Genomic DNA, 24874 nt, shown 5'->3' with positions numbered 1-24874 from the left:
TGGTCCATTAGCACTGCTGACCGTCATGCCAGGTATCTTCAATATTCGCTTTAATCTTTTATTCTCTCCAACCTTCACTGGACCATCATTCTGGAAACATAATGAGGCACTGTCGAGCAGTAGAATTAGCATAGGGCCAGTTTCATTCTCCACCCAGGTGAGCAAGGGTGCACTTGCTTCCCATTCCTTGAGGCAACCGTCCTTTTCTTTTTGTACTACTTCTACTGGAACTGCATGTGCTTTGCTCCCCACCGTTCCTCTTTGCATCCTTCAGTTGTAGGACTGAGGTCTTTCCCAGCATCCTGGCATTCTACCTCTCTCCTTTTGTCCTGTGTTGGGGCATTGTAATTCCTTTTGTGTCACTATTTTGGCTTCTCCTTTGTGTGGATCATCAGGAATGTACTCTATTGACTTGTCAGTGATCCAGCAGTCATCTATCATCTCTTGAGTCTTGATATAACTGTCTTCATATGGGAACTTCATCCACAGCATTCATCTTAATGTAGGCCATTTCCCTTGAAATCGGCCTCTGGTTGTGCAGAGTGACAAGTGCATGAGGCATTGTGCTCTGGTGGTTGGACTTTCAGTTGCTACGAATGTTCTGGATGTACTCATGAGATAGGGGACGAGAGATAGCAGCTCTGCATCGTAGTTTCTTTCCCCACCTTGGTCATGTGTACAAATGTACCTATTCAAAGTCTATGTTTGCACTACGTTTAAATCTTTTTACTTCTCTGACATCATTAGTCATCTGCCCAGATATAGGTTCCGTAAGAGCATGGATAGGGGTTGCGTTTGTGGGATTCAAGGCATGTGCAATGCAAAAATAAAATCCTGCGCAATGCAAAGAGGGTAAAGTGGTAGAGACAACAGAAGGCACAACACATCAACACAGCAGTACAAATTACAGCTCCCATTTTTGTAGTACCAGATGTCCTCTCTGTTGTTCTGAAAGTCTGTAAAGCCACTTGAAAAGCCTCAAAAACACGATATAGTTGTAGTGTGTTATTCAAGCTCTTCTGTAATACTGTGCAAGAGCTGTGAAAAACAATCATTCCCACACCAAACTAATTCTGGCACTGCTTAGTAAAGTGATGATGGATGCATCGCCATGGGTCAGAAGTGGGGATGTTTGTGCCACATAAAGCAGAAAAGCATGAAAAAACAATCTAGGTAGGATCATCTGTTCGTTCCCAATTATAAATCTGAGAAAGTACTCCTCGAAGGGCGTGTGCAGGTACGGAACCATGTTTTTAAAGCAGTCCTTTTACTTTCACGATGAATAACTAGTGTGAGAAAAGATAATGTGCCTAATTTAGCTCTGTATAGGGTCCTTCCCTAACTTTGTTCATAGATCTAGTCAATCTTTGTTGTGGTGCTCCTCCTTTGTCTTGTTCTTCTTCTTGTATCAAATCGTCTTTGAACTGGCGGGAAGAGGTCTCACTTCGGCAGGGCTTGACGTCTCCAATGTAGTTCCAGGCTTTCTTGCCACTCAATTTCACTGCGCAATCAGTGGCCTGCTTTACATCAAAAGGTCCCTCAAACCTAGGATTAAACCAAGGTCTAATGAATGTTCGTAAATACACAGAGTCCCCTGGATAAAGCAGTGGCTGCATGAGTAGCTTGCAGTTCATTTCCATTGTGTTGTCTTCCTCAACCTTCTTCAACCTCTCCCACTGGGACTGTAGCTGTCAAGAGATAAAAGAGACACTGGCCATCACCGAAGCAAGGCAATCATGTATTTCATCACCTAAGAGAGCAGCAAAGCTATGGGTGTCTGTCAGTGCTCAATTGGGAGTGGCATGCGTTGCCCTGTCACCATCACCTGAGGGGTTAAAAGGTGTCAGATCCAGGATGATTGCGCAATGCGAACAACGATAGGGGCAGGTAATGAAGCCATCCCTTCTTCAATTTGGCTTTAACTTTGGCTATTTTCTCTTTCATTAGGCCACAGAAGCCTAACTTATGCTTAATCCCCAGTAGAGCTGTAATATGTTCAAAAGTCAAATTTAAAAAATGAGGTCCATTGTCAGACCACAGGACCTAGCACACCCCTCATCGTGGGAACACATCTCAAACGAGTAATTTGGCCATCATTTGGGCATCAGGGTGTGAGCAGGGACGAGCTTCGATCCACCGGGAAAATGAGCATACAACTACTATCATATAACAGTAGCCTTGGCAGACTTGTATCATGTCTACATAATCTACATGGAGATGTTGGAAAGGCCCAATTGGGCGGGGTATTGCTCCTCGCACTACTCACAATGTGTAGCCCCAATGTATGGCCCACGTTCCAACCTCTCACCCTGGCTCTTGAACCATTACTCGACACCTCTGGCCCACCTCATCTCTGCCTTCTCTTCTAACTTTCAGTGTTATGCAGATGACACTCAGCTCTCCTTCAGGCTCCCCTCAGCCTCCTCTGCTCTCTCGCTCATTCCTGACTGTCCATGCACGATTCAGGAATGGTGTGCCTCCAACGATGTCTGCCTTAATGCCAGTAGGACTAAGATCCTTCTCATTGGGACCCCTGCTTTCCCTCTTTCACTCTGGCCGGCCACCATGGGCCCGCTACTCGCACCTTCCTGCAAGTCAAAACGCTTTGGTGTCATCTTCGACTCCACCCTCTCCTTCTCGCCCCACATCTCTGACAAGTCCCACTACCAGCTGCCTCTCCCCAGAGGTCTTCTTCCTTTTTTCACTTTCCCCCAGAAGCTCATTGTCTCCAGAGCTCTGGTCCTCTCTAGGCTGGACAACTGCAACAGCCTCTTCCTAAATCTGCCTGCCTCCACTCTTCGCCCTTTGCAACTGATCCAGAACCGGACTGCAAGACTTGTCCTTGGCCTTAAGCCGAGGGATCGTATCTCTCCAGCCCTGGAATCTCTCCACTGGTTCCCAGTGGCAGCAAGGATCAAGTTCAAGACCCTCTGCATTGTTCACAAGGCTTTCTGGGGCCGGGTACTACACTACCTCCAACTCTCTCTTCCTAAACACATTCCTTCTCCAGCCCTCTGCTCATCTACCTCCAACTCTCTGAGGGTCAGACGCTTCTCCTGGCAGAGAGTGGGGAGTAGATCTCTGTCTTCGGCTGGGGCCTCCATCTGGAACAGCCTCCCTGCCTTCCTCAAACTTGAGAAGGACCAGCTAAGGCTCTGGAAGCAACTCAAGACCTTCAACTTTGCTTCTGCTTTCTCTCTCTCTCTCTCTCTCTCCCCTGCTGATGCTCCTGTCTGGTGCGTTAACTGGTTAAATGACCCACCTCTGAACCACATGGGCACCAGGCCCCTGCATGACCAGTAGCCCCTTGCACTGCCTCCGGGCCTCCCATGAGCTCAGGAACCGTATCTGCAACCCTACAGTCCTCTGCATCCCTCACTTACTTGAGCCTCCACCACTGCAGCACTTACCATGCTTCTTTGCCAATGCACTATTGCACCCCTCCCTCCCCCGGCCCTTCTCCTTTTTCCTCCCCCTCGCAATTGAACGATCTGAAGGACACAAGGCCTAGTAAGATAATTTGTTTGTCCTGCCTTTGTCTCCCCTTCCTTGTCTTGTCGTGCCTAGAAACACTTGTGTACAGGTGTGTTATAAATGACATATCATATTTCTTGCATATAGTACAATTTTCCCTGAACGCAGCAATATGCTCTGGCATATTTGGACAGAACCACTCTTCCATAACATGTGCAGCAAGTATGTCCCTACTTATATATCTCAGAAACAGGAATATTGGCAGGAGGGGTGGCCCACAATATCTCGCTCTATGCGGATGACGTGCTGCTATATGTGGATGACCCGCTGGAAAATATACTGATGATCTTGAAAGTTTTAGACAATTTCCGTAAGCTGTCGGGATTTCAGGTTACTCGAGAACAGTTGCTGTTGTTCCCACTGGCGGGTCTCAGCGCGCAGGGGGGATTCTCTCCCGGAGTGGGGTCTCCAATGGGAACAGGAATCTCTTAGATACCTGGGGATCCAGATTTTCCATGACACGGAGGAAACATTTGTATATAATATGGGGAGGGCACTCTGAAGCATAGGGCATGTGGTACAGTTTTGGAAGAGGTCACCCCTCTCGTTAGTGGGAGAGTCGCGCTTTGCAAAATGGCGGTCCTCCCTAGGCTCTTGTACTACTTTGCAAACATTCCTTCAAAGTATTCTTTAAAATGTTGGGCAAGACATTGGGGAAGCTGTTGTGGAACACCGGGCAAATTAGGGTGGTTATACAAACATTACGTCGCAGACGTGAGGAAGGAGGACTCGACATGCCAGACTTTGAACTGTACTTTATGGCGGCACAGTTACAGGTGATAGCCCACTGGCAAGCGGCTCAAGGGGGGATGTGGCTGGGCTGCTTGGTGGAATCCTGCAAGATAGGCAAGGCGTGGAACTTCTGTGGGGATCGGTAGGGGGTAAAGGGGACATAAATATCTTCAGGGTGGTGGAACAGTATGGGGGAAACTATTAGGAAGGCTGCATGTCAAAGGTCTGCATAGAAGAGAGCTACCTATTGGGTTTGACGCCACCATCAGAATACCATTAAGGAGCATTGGACTTACGACTTTGAGGGAACGACACTGCACCATGCTGGGGCACTTCTTCGAAGGGGGCAAATTGTTAACATTTAAAGAATGGAGACAAACATATTGGGTAGTAAGCGGTCACTTCCTCTCGTATGCCAAGGTAGTAAGATGTCTAGCAACACTGTGGGATGGTATCCCAGAGGAGCTGGCGGTAAACCCATGAATTCAGACACTTTTAGACCTAGGAGTAAATGGTGGGAAGGTGTCTCGGGTGTATGGGTCCCTACAAACAACAGGACGGAATAAGGAGTTGGTGTTTAAAGACAGATGGGAAAGGGATTCAGGATCACTCATTCCGGAAAATATGTGGGCACAAATGTGGGGACAGGTTAGGAAAGCATCCAGGAATGCATAATTCCAACTCACCCAATTCTATTATTTACATTGGGTATACTTCACACCGGAGAAGTTGCATGTAATAAATCAGTCGACATCTCATGCTTGTCTGAGATGTGGGGGGGGGGGGCATGCTGGATTTTGACACATGGTTTAGGATTGCCCAGTTATCGCTAGATACTGGAGATAGGTGACGGAATAATTGAACACTCAGTTGGGAAGCAGATATGAATGTACATATGAGGTGTGGTTATGAGGACTTCTGCCAGGGTCGAAAAGGCATATAACCCAGAACAAAATTCCGAGATTTCTGTTGGTCTCAGCCTAATGGCGGATAGCAATAGCTTGGAAGGGACCAGCGGTCCTGTCATTGAGGCAATGGCTCCAAGACGTTTGTAGAAGGGGCTTTGCTGCGGTGGATTATCTGAATAAACACAGAGACCCGGAGGGGGAGAACCTCTTGGTGATGGACTGGGGCATTGTTCAATGAACTGGCATCTACCCAGGACTTAAAACCAGAGCAATCTGACTTAAAGCAAATACTACGAAGGTGGAAGGGAAAATCGAAGCGCTGTTGTCAACACCCAGTGAACCAGGCAGAGATGTTGGGCACTACAGGAGGCAGGGTTGGGACTGGATGGTACACGAGGGGTGGGTGGGAGAGTGGTAGGGGATGGGTCAGCGGGAGGGAGGGAGTTGGTAAGGGCTGGGGGAGGAGCGGGGGTGGTAATGTTAAGTGATAAGATGTTCAATTGTTTAAGAAAAACCTAATAAAGAAATTTGAAAAAAAGTATGTCCCTACTTAAATGAGCAGGCTGATGCAATTGCCTGAGTGAAATTTGGCACAATCCTACTGGAATCACTAGCTTGCCTGTGATCTCCTGTCACCATAATGCGTCCATGGGGGACATCGAACAATACCCCTACTTATCCATAATTCCTTTTCCTCCAATCGTGCCTTTTCCTGAAACTCCACTATCAGCATGGCAGGTAGTGATCTATACCCTTCCTTCAATATCATTTTGCGCACGCGTATACGTATGTTAGATGGGATGTCAAACTAATTTATTTCTGTGAAATATGCTACACACTTCGTTACCATGTCTGGGCTTTGTTGCCATGGGAGACTAAGTCCTCCCCCTTCATGTGCGCTTGGCATTTCACGACCGCTATAGCTGATGGGAGTTGTAACACGTCTATAAGTCTGCCCAATAGGCGATGTGCTGCACTGTTGTGCCGTCAGCAAGTCGGAATCCCCTTCTCTGCCATCGTGACAGTCCAGCATGTACTGTAGACGTCACGTAGGCTGAATTGGTTTACACTGTAGCCTCCTTGTCCTAGCGCGCTTCTAATGCCACTATAAAACCCACTAATTCTGCTGCCTGCGCTGAAACATGTGAAGGCAATCTAGCACTTGCTACTACTTCAACTGTCTCGTCTAATTTCATGTTCACCACTACTTTTCCAGAATGCCCTTTTCCCGTCATCTGGCCTATAGTTGATGACCCGTCAATAAACAGTATTTCTCCCCCCTCAAGGGCATTCTACCCCAATTCAGGGATGTCGTCATACTGTTCCATATATGTAGTACAGTCATGCACATAGTCTCCATCCTCCGCTGTTTCAGCTATAAATGCTGCTGGGTTTACAATTCTGCATCTCACTACCTTTATTGATGGAGTTGAGATAATCACCTCATATCCAGATGCTCTTTGTGTATTCAATGTGCTTTTGGGCTTTTCGAGGATTGCAAAGAGGGCATGCTCCATGTAAAGTGTGGTGCTGCACCCCATTGTGAATCTCGCTGACCTTTCTACCGTGAATGTGGCAGCAGCCAACGCTTGTTCACAAGGATAGTGTCCTCTCATCACTGGGTCTAAACGTCAACTATAATAGGCCTTGGTTTGCATCCTAAGGTTGTCTTCTGTGAGAGTACTGCGGTCATCACTACTCCTTTGGAGTCTGAGAAGAAGTACAATTTGTCATGTAATTGAGGATCCCTCACTACTAGAGCTATGCATATCACCTTCTTCAGCTCCTCAAATGCTTCAGTCATTTTGTGTGTCCATGACTGGTCACCGTCCCCTCTGTGTGCCTCACGAAGCCCGCTTAATAGGGATCTCATGTATGTGCTGTAGTTGAATACCGAGGCTTTGCAATAATTACTGAGGCCCAAGAATTGTTGCATCTCCCTCATTGTCCGTGACAGTGGTGTTCGGAAGATCGCCTCAGCACCCTCTGGAGTTACCCTTTGGCCCTCCTGTGATATCAACTGTCCGATGTACAACACCGCCTCCTGGCAATATTGTAGTTTCGCCTTGTCTACCTTGTAACCCTTTTTTGCTAGTAAAGTCAACAAGTGCACTGAGTCATTTCGACACTGCTCTTCGGACCTACTGCAAATCAATATGTCATCTACATACTGAATGACGATACTCTCCACTGTATGTGCCCTAGGTCCATTTGAAGGACCTAGTTGAAGATAGAGTGTGATTCACAGTATCCCTGTGGTAATTTTCAGTGTTTCCACTTCCAGTTTCTATATAGAAAGGACGCAAAGTCCTTTGACTCTTTGTGGAGTGGTATAGAAGCAAACGTGTTCTTCAAATATATTACTGTGAAGGGTAGCTTCCGGCAGAATGCTCATAGAATTGTAGCTGGATTGGTAACTAACGGAAATTCTACCTCACCAATTTGGTTCAAAGGATGTAGATCTTGAATAAAATGCCATGATCCCCCATCACCTTCTTCACTGGGTACACATCTGTATTACACTGTGACTCCAAAGGGACTAGAATGCCATGCTTTACTAAAGTGGTGATCCGTTCACAAATTCCTGTGTCCGCTTCTCTGGATAGGACATATTGTCTTTCCCTCTGTAAAATAACCCCTAGCTTTAGCTTTATTTTGATGGCCCCTATCCCTTTTAACAGGCCAACATCATATGGACTGCTAGTCCATAGAACACTGGGCACTCGAGCCAAGTCTTCCTCAAGAAAGGTTGGTAGTGCCTTTTTTAGCAAAACCATTCTCCATTGTACTTCCCTGTAATGTATCCTCACCCAAAGGGTAATGCTAATGAAAAACACTGTCTAGTGATCTGAATTAACTTCTTGAAACAGTTCCTAGTCAGTCAAGTCAGTGAGTGTGTGCCCTTCCCCTACTTCGATTACTGTCCTCCATGCTCGTCATATGTCGTCAGTCCCATGCAATACTACTCTTTCGTCACTTAGTATAACTGTCTCCAGGTCTATTGGTATCACATGCCCTTCCCTCTTATCTAGGGAAACCTCTTTTCTGAACAAAAACTGAGTATAAGTAGCAGTTTTCCTGATATCTCTGGAAGCCATGCTATCAGCACTGCCACTCCATACAGAAATAACTCATGGTTTTCTGGCACCGCCCTCTGTACAGTCTGCCCGCAATATGCCTGAATGAGTTTGCTCATGTTCATGTAGTGAATTCCTGGAGTTGAACATGCTATCCCCTGATCAGTGAATGAGACGGCCATGTTAAATTGGCTCATCATGTTCCTATCCATTATATTTACTAGTGTCTGTCGGGAATATAACAATGGCATATTCAGGTCATGTTCTGCTATGGAAATTGGAAGTTTGCTCGTAAAAGGAGACAAATCTGTAGCCCCAGAGAATCCCTGCACATTCCCATCCCGTTTAAGCCGTATCTGTCTGCTGTGAGAAACCAGAGGGTATCTCACCTGCTAGTCCGCAGGGATCTCTCTCTCAGGTGGCTATTGCCTTTGGATCCAGATCCTGGGGGTGGACCAGTGCAGCAGGAACACCTTGGTGGGGGTCTTCAGGGAGTGGGGGTGAGGAAACCAATGGTGAGATGCAGTATTTCACCCTATTTTGTTTATCCAACCGATCCTTTGTTTTAGGATGCACCGAGGTCCCAACTCCCCCCCCTCCTTTTACACAAACACTGGGCCGAGAAAGAGGGTGACTGAGAGTAACAACCTTAACTTTGACACATTGTACTGGCCATGGCCCACTAATAGGGTCAGCCAAAGTCAAGCACTTAATTCTAAGTGCATACACCAGATACCAATTATCTCTCCTCACCCGAATAAAAGGCACAATCCCAAGACACACTGTAGGCAAGGTGGAACATGAGAGCCAGCAGTGCTTCCGGGAAGAAGGCAAACCTATTGAAGCAGAGCAACGGACCAAGGGAAGAGAGCAGTGGGTTGGAAAACCCCAGAGTTCCCCACCCGAGGTCGTTGCCTCCGACAGGCCGTGAGAGACACGTGGAGAAGGCCAAATCCTGCAAGTGAAAACTGCATTATGTTTCAAGGACGCCAGCGACCCTCCCGGGTGAACAGAAGAGTTGGGGAGGCGAGGAAGAGCCTGTGGTACTAACATTGACTCATGAATTGGAAAGCGGAATGCAGAGAAGAGACGCAGACAGCCGGTGAGTTGGCAAGCGACCTGAGAGACCGGTGTGCATTAAAGTTTGAAATAGCAACAAGTTATCAGAAGTGAAGGCTGCACTGGGTTAGGCCAAAATGACTGAGGTCAAAAGGACTGAGTACCAAAAGTCTGACCCCCATTTGTTCGCATATGTATATCTGGGGGAGTAAAGTTAATAGAAAATGTATAGGCGTAAGATGGAGGGGCTGTGGGGGTCTCCCCCCATATATATATATATATATATATATATATATATATATATATATATATATATATGCGAACAAATGGGGGACTGACTTTTGGTAGTCAGACTTTTCAACTCAGTCATTTGACGCAGATCCGCTGCACGTGTGTGAATGAGATGCGAGGAAAGGCAGACCTGTGAGTGAACTTTGAAGTAAAAGATGGCTGCAAGTTCAGCGATACTAAGTAACGGAGTGGTCCGTCGAAAGGAAGTAGCCCACTCTAAGGTCTCAGTGAAATGTGAATTGTTCGAAGCGAGAAAGCGAAGATACAGCAAAAGTGATATCAAGAAAATTCACTCCTAGAGAAGGGGAGAGTGAAAGTTAAACAGTACATTTTGAGTCGAAGTGGTCCTGCAGTGGTCTGAAAAGTAAGCCACGCACATTTATTTATTTATTTATTTATTTATTTATTTATTCACATTTGTATAGCGCACTTGCAGCCCATGGACATCGAGGCGCTGTTACAAGTAGGTGTTGGATTCTTAATTCAGCAGATATGCATGAGACGAGAGGTCTTATGGATACACAATTACAGGCATAGTTACAAGTGAAGAATGATAATAATAATACAGTGACAGAATGCAGTCAGGTACGTTTCACACGTTTCATACAAAGAGCTTGGTTTTAACAGCTTTGCGGAAGGCTTGGTGGGATTCAATCATTCTGATGTGAGGTGGCAGTGCGTTCCAGTGGGTGGCGGCACATTCGAAAGCCTTCCACATCTGAAAGTGGTACGAGTCCAACAGAGGGAGACCCGAAGTGCAGTAAGCTTGGGGAAGGGAGCCCCCCTTGCAAGTTTGTGGTGAACGTTATTTTGAAAAGTCTGAGCCTGGCAGAGGGGGACTTACGAGAACTGTATGGTGCAAGGTCTGAGCCCGAAGGCAGGGGACCTTTTGTGAACTGTTTAGTTAAAACATTGTTTTGGAAGCAAAGAAAAGAGAATAAAACATGGAAGGCGAGATGGCCCTAGGTCCATGTGTTTGAACTGTTTATTGTGTCGAAAGCTGAGCCAGAGTGTGTCATCCTGCTTACAGAGACAGCCTTACTCCGTAAGGTCTAACATGGGGAGGAGAGCTGGTTCAACCACATTTATTCATTTAACATTGATCTTTCCTTTTTCATACATTTCTTCTTTTTACACTTTTTTATACAAGCGATAGGGGCAGGCATTAGGTTTTGTTAGCATAGGGCATTTTCATTTGACAGACTCCACTAGGACTGTGTTGTTTATTTTTTGTTGGTGGAGACTACTCCCATCTTAGTTAGAGGGCAGACTAGGAGTTGCTCCAACCCCAACCATTTCAATAAAGGTTTTACAAATTGTACCATGCCTCCCCTAGACCGCCTACCTATTTATTTGTCGGGACTATCGCCTCATGATCCTCACTATGGGCCTCATTCCAAGTTTTCCGTAAAAAACCTGTTAATACCTGCAATCCGGTATAAGCGTTTCTGGCTGGGCTTGCAGTGGATTTCCTGCCGTACTGCGAATACACGGGCGCACACACAAACCCATGCCGGAAGCGGCAATACCAGCATGCCAGTATTAACGGATGAATGGGAAAAACCTACGGCAATACCGGATGAAAAATGGCACCCACCACAACATTCAGCAGGTAAAGATGCAGCCGCGTTAGCCTTGCGGTAGTCTGAGATTCTACACGTTTCTTCTAGATCTGGATATTAAGGTAAGCCATGTCATGGCACTGGGATACGTTTAAGGAATTAATTACATCAGGCATTTTAACTGATTGCATCCATGTATTGCCACGGAGATCTGGACAGAATCCAGATATCTATTATGCCTCTCCATCCAGTTTTTAGGATGAATTGACCCCTGTTAAATGCTTATTTTCTTTGAATATAACTGGACAACATTAACACAGCACTATGGAACTGTACATAAACCACTTTGGTTTTGTTTATCATTTTCAGATGAGCGCTCCTTTTAAAGCAGGCCGGTAAATGGGCCTCTTATTTTTCTCTACATAATAATTTATTTTCTATGTGATGACTTAGGAATGTAGTAATGATTACTTTCAGTTTCGTTTTGTTGTTTTTCTGTTCTGTTTCTTATTTGCTCGTAAACACCGGGCACGTATTTGTGTCTTTATCTGCATGTATGCTGTCTACGTGGCTATGTTAATGTTTTACTTTGTGGTTTGGATGTTATTTGAACACGCTTATTAGTGTTTAGCCCTCAAGACGGACGTGGGCCCGAAATGCATTGGTTTTTTAAGTTACCTGTTGGATCCACAATGCCTTTTATGAAGAAATAAAGATATTGGGTCACCCTATAAAGACTGACGATTCACAGTTTTGGATGATTTAGAAACACAACAGTTCCCATAATTGTGAAAATGTGAATATGTTTTATGCTGCTTGTCTATAGGCCTAATGAGAGCATTTGGTTGGTTAAGGGGCAACCTTCTTTCAGGCAATAACAATTCTGCTGGAATAAATGGCATTAACACTAGAAAGGCAATAATACCGGCACCAGAAACAGAAATGCTGCCAAAACCAGAATGACTGCAGCGGCCATCATTAATACCCCAATCCAACTCAATACACTGGTTCCCACAGGCATTCAGGCCCAGAATGTATTCCAAAGATGTCTCAGGAGCAGAGCACCCCAGGAAAGTATTCCCGGCAACGGAAACCCAAGTTTGCTGATGCAGAGCTAACAGCCCTGGTGGACTGTGCTGCAGTATGCGGATGAGCTGTTTGAAGCCAGGCAGCGCAAGACAAACCATATGGGGAGAGGTGGTGGCCCATGTGACAGCTGTCGGGACAGTCCCCCGCACAAGAAAGGGCTGTCACAAGAGGTGGGACGACCGTGAGGCAAAGGTCCACACAGCCATAGCAAAACAGAGGAGGGAGAGCAAAGCCACTGGTGGTGGCAATGTGGAAACCCTAAGACTCATGCCATGGGAGGAGTGCCTCAGCAGCATCTCTCCACATCAAGGGGATTGAAGGCATTGGAGGGGCCGAGGCGGGAGCAGGGACCCAAGGAGATGCCAGTAAGTACACTTGCATGTACATGTGCATGTCCAACCCTCCCATTGCAAGCATCCGCCAGCAGAGTGCAGAGTAACGGGCATGGCAAGTGGCCTGGCTCGTGGCATGGCATGCAGTGCACACCCGTCAATGCAAGAGTAACCCAAAGAAATTCCGCATTCATGTTCTTTGCACACACCCAGCATGATCCCCCCGCCCCCCACTGCATGGCCACCTATTTTAGCAATACGACCCATGTGAGACACATGATACCAACAACACTGGGACACACACGTCATGGGATGGGTTGAATGCCTGACTGATGACACATGTGGCCTGACACACCAGCACTCCCCTGCACCATGCCCCCATCACATGCCACAGTTGGAGATTGCTGAGGAGCATGACTACAATGAGGAAGAGGATGTGTCCATGGACTCATATGAGCCATATGGGGGTAGAGCACACCTGTGTTCAGTTCAGCCACCCCCCACAACCCCCTCCAAGCCCACACAGACCGCCACCACTGCCTGAAGGCAACCTGCAGGCAATACGGTAATGCCTTGACCAGAACGAGCGCCAACAGGCAGAGATTCACAATATGGCAGGGGATCAACTAACCGAAATGTGTAAAATAGGCAACCGCATGTAGGGGTGAACCCGCTGCATGGCATGCTTCCTGGGTCATTCCACGCTGCCATGGTCAACTTGGACAGAGGGTCCACGAGCCCTTGGATGGCACATCTGCCTCAGCAGAGGCTCTATCACAGGCCATGCAGTTAACATGGCAGTACGCCCACTGAGGGTTCACAAGAAAGTACAGCAAGGCGTTATTCGATGCACCGCCTGACCACAAAGCTCCAGGAATCAGACCCCAAGGCAAATGCACCCAAAGTGAGGCATAGACATAATTATGGTGTTGATGCGTAGTGTTAGGGTGGGTGATTGGGGAGAGTGTTGTTGGGGTGGGTGATTGGGGAGGGATCGGACGTCTGATACACGTACATTTTGTTTGACACTTTCTAATATAAATACTTTTCCCTTGCAGAATTAATTGAGGGCATGTCTTTATTGTGTGCAATTACCAGTGAACGATGCATTGCTAGGGATAGTGCAAGCCAGCATCAGAAAAAGTTCCCAATTAGCTCTTGGCGAGCAATCCGACCCAACTTGGCCTCTGCACGCGCGGTGTGCTCATATGTGCCAACCGCAGGCGCTGCATCATCCTCATCATTGGGAGGGGGTATGTGTCATGGCCACTTGCCCAGGATCACAGGAGCGGCAACATCAAGTGGAGGGAGCAGGGGGCATCATGGTTCACGCACTTCCCTTTGGGATGTTTATACATGGGGGGTCTGGTTGGACGCAGTCCTGGCACCTTTGGCTCCAGGCTCATGGAAGAACTTAAACAAGACATTTTCATTATGGACAGAAGTGCTTGGAATGGAATGGAACTCTTATTATGGGCAGGAATACTCTCAAGAACTTCTCACGTGTGTGTAACTAGTCCGGGTGTGGCCTCCATCTGCAGCTGCACGTGCAACTTCTAGGAGTGGCAGGGTGTGGCAAGCAGGATTGAGCTAAGGGACGTGGCCTACAGAATTCCGGTTCTCTCATAAACAATTGAAAGCCCAGTGCGCAGTCTTTCCTTGTTTGCCATGGGGTACGCTTGGACTGTTGCAGTAAGTGCATCATTGGAAAACGACTGTCCATGTGTTTGAAATAGGTCAATCTGCAAAAATGTAGCCCCCTCCAAGCGTTCAGTAAATGCAAAGCATTCTTGGGCTTGTGTAACTATGATATCACATACTTCTTTTGCCAAACGATTTACAGTGGTCATATGTATATTGAGACTTGCAAAAGTTGCCTCTAGTGGAAGTTTGGCTTCCAAATTGTCAGTGCTTTCACGTACTCTGCCAATGCACTTGATAAAAGTTGCAGTAGCTTTCTGCACATACGCAGAATCAATGTCTCGCATCTGAAGCAGATTATATAGAATGTCAACATGGAGCATTATGTCATTGAACAAAAAAAGGAAGAAAAGGAACTCCTTCTCTTTCAGAGTTCTAATGAATCCCTGGGCTTCATGCACAGTAACTCCCTCAAAATCATCCTGTTTGTCAATGATCTCAAAGCATTTATGGAGTACGTCCCTATGCAGACATATGGGCTCTACTACCCGAATATGGTCGCTCCAGCGAGTGCGCGATGGTCTTGGAAATCTTTTATCTGATACCTCATCTAGAACTTCTGTTCTTTTTGGAGAGCGAGAAAAATATGCACAGAAGCCAGAGATACCAGTAAAGAACATTTGAGCTTCTGATATTTGGAAACAGCTTGTTCCATGATGAGGTTAAGCTGGTGTGCATAGCAATGTACATGATGGGCATTTGGATACACTTCAGCTGCTTTCTTTTGGACTCAACCAGACACCCCCCACCTTACACTCGCACCATCATATGTTTGCACAATTACTTTTTTTGTGGCAATCTTCAGGGAATACTTTGTCCAATTTTTCCATTATGGCAGTAGCAATGGTCTGTGCACTAGAGTCTTTCAGATGAGTAAATGCATAAAACCTGTCAACAATTCTGAAGCATTCAACAATGTAGCAATAGACTAGCACAGACTGAGTCTTAGTGGAAACATTGGTTGTATCATCTTCCTGAATAGCCACATAATCTATGCCTTTTAACTGCTCTACAATGATCTCTCTAGTGACCATGAGCATGCAGTCCAGTAGGTCATTCTGAATTGTTTTTGAAGTGCCCTTAAATACTCTTGCATTCTGTAAATGCAGTTCCATTGCACTTTCTATGCTGGATACAAAATCCGCCAGGCCTCTAAATACAGCAGGATTCATCGTGGCCATGTAAAGCCAATTCAAATGCACTGCAGAAACACACACAGTCGATTTACTTTGACAGGATGTATCGGTTTTTAGCCACATCCTCATTATGCTTCATCACGCTCTGGCGATAGGCATCGTCCAACTGTGTTGCAATGTTTACACTTCCCAACATGCGCAGCTGTAATATTGTAATATATTCTCAATATGAGATTTGCACGATTCATGTCTCTTGCTTTTTTCTGACAAATGCTTTAAATCAGTGACTCCTGTTTTTGTCCAGGCCATTTCACCTCCAAACAGCAGGCAGGGGAAGCAGAACAAAGACTGCTTAGCAACGCTACCAGTGAGCCATGTTTCTTTTCATACCAAACCATGGAAAATGTGCGTGTGTACGCCTTTCCCCTATCTTGTGCGGACTGTTCAATTTTTAAATGTGTCCGATCGGGCCCATGTAATTTCACCTCCCGTTTTTCACTGTGTGTGAGTCTGGAAAAAGGTTTTAAGAGCAATTGATCCACTGAAATAATTTTCAGCAAGAGTGACACCTCTTAATATGCAAAAAGATGATGTATATATGTATATGGGATCATGTAGTAATTGTTCAAAGGTTTGCTCTTTAATAACACAGAAGTATAATTTGTTGGTACTAGGCACAGATAACATCTGTAATTATACCCAACTCAGCTGTACTCGTCATTGACCAGTACAGTTGAGTTGGGTATAATTGCTGATGTTATCTGTGCATGAATTAACATACATGCCCATTAGCGACTGTGACACCAGCCACACAGTTAGTATTGCATCTTGTTTGGCAAATGAGTGCTTATAGAAGAAATGAGGCAAGTTTGTTCTGTTAATACTGATTTAAAAAACATTGTTTACAATGTGGGGAGAAATGCACTTTGATTTTCCCGACTGCGTCACAAACCCTACCCCACCCGAGCACTGTGCGGGCAATGGTAAAGAAAGAAGGCATTCTGATGTTTCAAAGGTCGTGAGATTTTTCAGCTTTAAAACTGAAATCACTGTATACCATTCAACTGGAAGATACCAGGACATCATGAGGTAAGTGGGAACCACAACCCAATCCTATCCTTCCAGAAACAGTTTCCAAATGGACAATAAGTTTGCTTCTTTTGACCCATACGCAGGCCTTTTAGTATTAGATGTCTAATGACTTTGCATTTTCACATGCCACCCTCTCAGCTAGCCATAGATACCATTGTTTAGTCTGTACTGTTCATCCGATTTTCCCCACCTCTTTGATCCCCACAAGCATGGGCTTCTTTTCTAAAAAAAAAATGTAAGCAAGATAGCTGTGTTCGTTCTTTAATAAACAACCCAAACAGGAACCAACCCTAAAAAAAGACTCATGCTAGCTCACCTGCCTTGTCGTTCTGGAGAATGGTCACTGCAATGAACTCCTTCTCAGGTTATGGGAAAACCAAATCCTGGAGGGTGCACTATGGAGGTTGAAGTACGATGTTTTTAGTTTCACAATTATCCTGGACTGGTTGGGTTTGTTCATGCAAGCTGTTTTCGATGGTCTGTAAAGAGAAAGCAAGAGACTGGTCTATGAAAGGGTAACATAGACTCAGAGCAGTATTAAAATGGTTTTAGACGCGAAGGAGAGAGTTAACTGCTTGTAACATTGAAGCTGCGCCAGAACAGTCACATTACAATGTGTAAAGAAGTTAGATGCCCCCATACAAGTGAGTTTGCCCTTTCCCCAAAGTCTCTAAAGTTACCCTCCCTACATTTGAAGGGCTAGCCCCTCCACCCCACTAAAATGTGTTGCCTTATTTATTTTTAAAAAAACATAACAGAACAACTTAAATGTTATGGTTATTTACCCACCATTGATTGCCCCATGCCAAGCTAATCCCCATGGCAATTCCCACCAACTTCCCACCCTTTCGTGTGCAAAACACATCCTCCTGGGATCTCTTTGAGCTAACTTTATCAAGCATAACCAACAAACTGTTTGCTCGAAAGGCCTGCCAGTGTTGTTTCCAAGCAGTCTTCTGTGAATGAATGACTCAATTGGAGCAAAGTGGTGCATTATTGCCCAGCCTGGGGTATCTAAGGTGGGCAGGAAAAGAGTGAAGTAGAGGACGACGTAGACAGAATAGTGAGCTGTTATTTTATTTGAGCTCCTGTAGTCAGATGCCCACTCTGCAAAAGCCCTTGTTCACAGTGAACACCCACTGAAACCCTGCCCTTGCACTTCAGCAGTTAGTGATGGTCATCATAGCTGGCACGCCCCATATGAGTAATAATTAAATAATCAATCCTTAACATCTTCATATTTTTTCTCCCTGAAGTTAAAGCCATTCATTTAAGGGACAAAGAATATTAAGAAGTTATATTGGTTCAATAATTAGACATTCTTTTTCAAATGTTAATTTTTCGAATGAAATCAAGCATGTTTAGTCACAGCAAACCTTTTCGCACTAAACTGGTAATTCCGGGTCATTTATCTACTCTGATATTCTCTGCAATGTCAGTCTGCCACCTCTGGGACACCAGGAGCTAGGACAGGCTCATGGGTATCTGACATCAACCTGTAGGCCTGTGCCGCCTCTGGGACACGAGGAGCTAGGACAGGCTCATGGGTATCTGACATCAACCTGTAGGCCTGTGCCACCACTGGGGCCCCAGGAGCTAGAACAGGCTCCTGGGTATCTGACATCAACCTGTAGGCATGTGCCACCTCTGGGAAACCAGGAGCTAGAACAGGCTCCTAGTATCTGACATCAACCTGTAGGCATGCGCCACCTCTGGGAAACCAGGAGCTAGAACAGGCTCCTAGTATCTGACATCAACCTGTAGGCATGTGCCACCTCTGGGAAACCAGGAGCTAGAACAGGCTCCTAGTATCTGACATCAACATATAGGCCTGTGCCACCTCTGGGGCACCAGCAGCTGAAACACAGCACAACAAAAATCTACATTCCGCATGACATGGAATCTCATTATTTATGATCTACTATAAATGTCTTCAGGATGTGTCATTATGCGTCTGTGAAAACCTTCCCAAATGCACAAAGTTAATGTAATATAGATTTGTTAGTTTAACACCAGTCTGCCCAGGGAGGCAGAGGTAGCTGCTGGCATCTGTTGGTGTCCAGCGAACCAGGCTCTCCTAGGCTAGACGCAGGAGCGAGCTACCTAGCTCCTTGCCCCCAGCAAGTTCGAACCCTGGTTGATCTTTAGAAGTTAAATCAGTTGTCTGTGTTTAATGAAGCAGACTTGCAAAGTACAACAATGGAATGAGAAATACTCCCGACATTATATGATACAGTTTTATGAAAATCGTATTTGGAAAATATTGTATAATTCAGTCTCAAGTGGTGCTATTGGCCTAAAAGAACCCTCTGTAAAAGGGTGTACAAATCAGTAAACTACACAGATTTCACATTCATTTGTGTTGGTTTCCATGGGAATTAGTGTCGATACTACCAATAATGTGAGGTTTTTCTAAGCTGCTTCATGCACACTCTTTCTGCTTCTAAGCACTTTAATAGCTGATGTTAAAATTGCCCAACGTAATCGTACTCGTACTCGATTTATAGACCGTAGAAGGATGAGAGATGAGTCGGCCCTGTCGGATTGAAGTCTTTGACTGCAAGTTGTGCACAGATATCTGGGGGGAGCGTTTAACTCACGGGGCTATCTTATCCCTCGCTATCACTGAATGAACAAAAACGTATTTCAATTGAAGCCCAATCCGACCACCTCTCCTCTCCTCTTGCAGCACCCATGCCACCAGCAGACATCTACTCAGTGCACCTTGACGCCACGTATCTCTCCTCTATTGCAGATGTTGTGAAGTCCATGACAGCTGCTACAGGCAGGCAAAGAAGCACCCCAGCTGTGGCGGCATCCTTGACAACCCCTACACCGAGAGCTACAGCCACACGTGCTCTGGCACCAGCATCACCTGCAGCAGTATGTATCATGAGGACTGTTTACCCAGCTATGCATTTGTGTTTGCTTTCTTTGCAGGGAAAGGCTAGTGCTTTTTTTCAGGAATACGGCTTACAAACAACAACAGTGGCGAGCCTCGCACCCCTTTGCATCGGCTCTATACCTTGGGTTTCTCCCTAAAGTCCCCATCGGGGATTTCATGTAGTTCCACCCATAAGAATCCAACATCTATACCTTTCCCCAAATGTTCTGGAGTTGGAATAGTAAAGTATCCGCTCCTAGAACATTGAGGAGGAAAGGACTAATGTATGTTATCTTACATTCATATAGCGCCTTCTGCCACATTATATGATATGATTTGATGTGGCATTTATAACGCGCCTGTACACAAGTGTTTCAAGGCGCGACGAGGCAAGGAGGCGGAATCAAAGGGAGGACAAAAACGATCTTACTAGGCGTTGTGTCATTCAGATCGCGCAAGGGCAGGGTGAAGTTCCAGGGGGACGGGGGGAGGGGAAGTGCAGTTAACTCACAAGTGCAGCCAGCGGGTGGCTCATAAGTGCACAGAAGTGTCATGTCTTCGGTACGTACCTCCGGCCATGTCCCGTCATCCAGCACTCACTCTCCTCCACCTGTCCCCCAGGGCTCAAACAGGCAACCCGGTGTGGCTCGCGCGCTGGCGAAACAATCGCCGCACGCTATTCAGTCGCGCCTGCGGCCGTTTTTCCATTGGCAGTTGCCATGGAGATTAGGCAGCCGCTCGAGCCCTCGTACCGTGTTGACCCGGTCACGTGACTCGTCCATACGGTCATGTGCCCCGGGGTCACGGTCACGTGACTCCAATCATCGTCGCGTGACCAGGAGGTGAACGTATTTAAACCGGGCAGTACCAGTACTCCACGCTTCACAGCTGATTTCCTTGGAGACCCTGACTGGTGGCGAACTTACTCGTATTACTTACCCGGCTTCCTGAAACCTTGCTCTTGTTATTTGGACTTCCTGCGGATCACGTTTGGCCACGGCAACACCGGCTCCTCTGTTCAGCACGGCTCTTGACCTCGGACTGTATCACGGATTCCCTCTGGATCTTGCTCTTGGTTATTCCACGGACGGCTCTTCCTGGCTTCAGACCCATCTTTCTGCTCAACGGACTTCTCTTGGATCTTCCAGATCCCCTCGCTGCACGGTGGGTCACGCCTCCCAAGTGGTGGTTGTAATCAGACTGTTGGGACCCTTTATTCCGGTACAAAATTCTTCAGGTGGAGACTGACGAATTACATCTGGTCCTATCCGGTCCCTTGCCTGAGTGAGTCCTGGAACCATCCTCCCTATCAGGTTCAACGTCCTTCCTATCAAGTCCCCGGTAAGACCCTGATTGTTCTCTGTTTGATTACTCGTTGTGCCCTGCTTTCTTGGATTGTAATCGTTGCCTTCCCTTACAGCTACCTGGGGGTTCCTGGTACTTCAGTTCCGGCTTCGGATCTTCTCCACCTGTGGCCTCAAGGGTTGCACAGGGAGTGATAAGTGATTCTCCCTGTGCGGCACTTGGGGACGGAGGTCTCCTATATCTTCACGACTCTCAACGCACAACAGACTGTGAAGCCTAGTCGTGTGAGATATGGAGGGCGCCGCTGAAGACCCCCTGGCCGCTGTTATCCAAGCACTTACGGTACTACGGGCCGACATGGTGGCTGCTAATGCAGCAGTCCATCAGCGACTCGACCTATTACAGAGTGCCCAGCATCCCCTGCCCGCAGATCCAGAGCTGGGTGACGCCACTCCAGCTTCTGTACCCTTTGTACACCCACTTCCGGCTCCCTCGGCTCCTGTTCCGGTGGTCTTGCCCTCTCCCTTTCCTTTGGCTGCCCCAGAAAAGTTCCATGGGGACCCGAGGAAGTTTAGAACCTTCCTTAACCAGTGTAAATTGCACTTTCTGTGTCGACCCCTTGCTTTTCCTGACCCCACCACCAAGGCGGCATTCACTCTATCACACCTAGCCGGCACGGCTGCTGCTTGGGCAAACCCGCTGTTAGAAAACAATCATCCTGCCCTCTATGATTTCGACCAGTTAATAACAGAAATGTCCAGGGTGTTTGACACCAGATACAAAGCGCAATCCCATGATCTAGAATTACTGGATTTATCGCAGGGGAAGAGCTCCCTCATTGAGTACATCACATGATTCAATCAGCTAGCAGCTGAGACCTCATGGCCCGAAAGCAAAAAATCGGTAGTATTCTACAGAGGGCTAAACAACCCTATGAAGGACGCTCTGGCCATGGTCCCGTCCCTACCAGTTCAGTTTCCGGCTCTGGTGGATCTGGCACTCCAAGTGGACGCACGGCGCTCTGAACGAGGGCTGAGGCCGGATTCTCCCAGTCTGCCGGCTCTGCCGTCTCATCGTCTTACTCTGAACCCACCAGTGAGCCTATGCAAATAGGGGGTGTTAGGAGTCCCATCACCTCAAGGGAAAGGGAGCGCAGAAGGGCCGAGAACGCCTGCTTTTACTGTGGATTGGGGGGGCATTTAGTCAAGGAGTGTCCTCGAAAACCCAAAACTAAGAAACCGGATTTTCGTCCAGCTCGATCCTAGATACGGGGGTAGGATCGAGTTCTCCATGCCCTTCCCCGAGTCACATTCCGTCGTTTGGTCGAATCAGGCCCATCCAGGTAGAAGCTACCATACAACCTGCCCCTGGTATCACTCATCCCGTACAGATCACCATAGATTCCGGGGCCTCCGGGAACTATATTGATATCACCCTAGCCCAGACACTGAATCTCCCTTTGATCAACAAACACCGACCCGAACCGGTTCAAGCAGTCGACGGGACTGAGCTTGTTTCTGGTCCCATCAAGCAACAGACAACTCCCCTCATCCTGACCATCCAATCGACCCATAGAGAAACCCTCCACTTCGATCTGATATCCATGCCCCAGTTCGGTATCATCATAGGCATACCATGGTTACGAGAGCACAACCCGCATATCGATTGGGGAACAGGTCAGATATATTTCGAATCCGAGCTCTGCCAGAACTTCTGTCTACCTGCAGACACAGAGACTGACACCCCAGCAGTGGCTCTTGGTGCGGTTGCCCAACTATCAATACTGGGCGGTGTTATTCCCCCTGCTTCACACATAGTGGGTTTAGTCACCAATCACATTCCTGTGGTTTATCGGGATTACAGCATGCTATTTGATCAGGGCTCCTCCGAAGTACTCCCTCCTCACCGCCCATATGATTGCCCGATTGACTTGGTTCCCGGGACTGTAGTACCCTCGGGCCGCATCTATTCTTTATCTATGTCGGAGGATCTGACGCTTAAAGAGTACATCGATAAAGCGCTGCACCTGGGTCACATACGACCGTCTAGATCTTCTGCAGCTAGCCCCATATTTTTCGTGCCCAAAAAAGAGGGCGACCTTCGCCCCTGTGTGGATTACCGTCAGCTCAATGCCATCACTATTAAGAACCGGTACCCGATTCCACTCATCTCTCCTCTTCTAGACCGTTTAACCCATGCCTCCATGTATACCAAGTTGGATTTGCGGGGGGCCTATAATCTCGTCCGCATCCGAAAGGGAGACGAGTGGAAGACCGCCTTCTGTACGCGGTATGGCCTTTACGAGTATACAGTCATGCCCTTCGGCCTATGCAACGCCCCGGCCACCTTTCAGCATTTCATGAATGACATCTTCTCGGACATCCTGGACATTTTCGTGGTGGTGTATCTTGATGACATACTCATTTTTTCTCACACATTGAAGGAACATGTCCAACATGTACGAGAAGTGTTGTCCCGGCTGCTACACCACTCGTTGTTTGTGAAACCCGAAAAATGCTTGTTCCATGTAACTAACGTGGAGTTTTTGGGGTTCAATATTACACCTGGTGGTCTAACCATGAATCATGCCAAAGTACGGGCGGTCCTCGAATGGCCAACACCAAAAACCCTGAAATCCTTGCAATCCTTCCTGGGTTTCGCCAATTTCTATCGGCGTTTTATTTCTGGGTTTTCTTCTCTTGTGTCTCCTCTCACTTCCCTTACCAGTCCTCTTGTCCCGTTCGAATGGGAGGTGATACACCAGCAGGCCTTTGACACGTTGAAGAACGCCTTCACCACTGCCCCTGTGCTCCAGCACCCCGACCCTGACCAGCCGTACGTAGTTGAGGCTGACGCCTCTTCCTTCGCATTGGGGGCTATCCTGTCACAAGCCTGTCCCAATACGGGGCGGCTACATCCTGTAGCCTTTCATTCACGTAAGTTTAACCCTGCAGAAACCCATTATACCGTAACAGAAAAAGAGCTGCTGGCGGTGATGGACGCCTTTCGTACCTGGCGTCATCACTTGTTGGGGGCCAAACATAAGGTCACGGTATACACCGACCACAGAAACTTGCAAGACCTGGCAGCCCTGAAATGCGTTAACAGCAGACAGGTCAGATGGCACCTGTTCTTCGCCGCTTTCGACTTTCAGATTAAACATCGCTCTGGTTCTGAGCATAGAAAGGCAGACGCTTTGTCTCGCTCCCCTGGGGGGGTTTCGTTACCTGTATTTCCTGACACGCTCTTGCCCCGGGGGCATGTTATTTGTACTTGTACTCCTCCTCTACCTCTACTCGAGGAGATCCGCTCTTGGGTAAAAAAACACCCCGATCATTTGTCAGAATGGGATCCCTCCTTTCATAACGGTCTACCGTATGTACAGGACCGTCTAGTCCTCCCTACCACTGACACCAGAAACCTAGCCCTAGAGTGGTCACATGACGCCCCGGTCAATGGTCACCCAGGCCAGGCCCGCACCTTGGATCTCTTAAAACGCTGGTGTTGGTGGCCCTCCATGAGACGGGACGTGGGCTGTTACGTCGCCTCGTGCTCGGTCTGTGCTCAGGGCAAACATCGTAGGGGTCGTCCGTTGGGACTATTACGCCCATTACCCGTGCCGCCAAAGCCCTGGCACACCCTGAGCATGGACTTCGTGACTGATTTACCCAGGATTCAGGGGTATGACACTGTGTGGGTAGTGGTCGATGTCTTCACCAAAATGGCTCGTTTCGTTCCTTGTCATGGTATCCCTTCTGCCCCTGTCTTGGCCAAACTGTTCTTTGATTCCATTTTCTGCCTGTACGGCCTTCCTTCTGTCCTGGTGTCCGATCGTGGTTCTCAGTTTACTTCCCGTTTCTGGCGTGCCCTGACCGCTCTGCTAGGTATCGATGCACGGTTCTCCTCCGCTTACCACCCAGAAACCGATGGTCAGACGGAAAGAACAAACCAGTCCATGGAGCAGTATCTGCGTTGTTTGATGCTGCAGCAACAGACAACCTGGTTACAGAACATCCGTTATGCTGAGTTTGCCTACAACAACGCTACACACTCTTCCACGGGCTTCTCTCCGTTCTATGCCATGTATGGTCAGCATCCCCGATTCCTCCCTGTCCCTGACATATCACCCTCCGAGAACCCTGCCGCCGCAGCCTGCATTCGAGATATGACGT

The 24874-nt window shown here is 47.3% G+C and overlaps 1 protein-coding gene across 1 annotated transcript in view; it reads left to right on the top strand.

Moving 5' to 3' along the window:
• Positions 1-24874, top strand: part of LOC138492530 (phospholipase A2, minor isoenzyme-like) — a 60194-nt gene that overhangs the window by 12982 nt on the left and 22338 nt on the right. The window contains exon 3 of the mRNA XM_069619748.1: positions 19269-19396. Within this exon, the coding sequence (XP_069475849.1) occupies positions 19269-19396 (128 nt within the window). The remainder of the gene's footprint in view (positions 1-19268; positions 19397-24874) is intronic.

This window comes from Ambystoma mexicanum, chromosome 10 (assembly GCF_040938575.1).
Source record: "Ambystoma mexicanum isolate Mex_15411 chromosome 10, UKY_AmexF1_1, whole genome shotgun sequence".
Lineage (NCBI taxonomy): Eukaryota > Metazoa > Chordata > Amphibia > Caudata > Ambystomatidae > Ambystoma > Ambystoma mexicanum.
The sequence above is the reverse complement of the archived record's forward strand: the minus strand, read 5'-3'. Positions and strand labels throughout refer to the sequence as shown.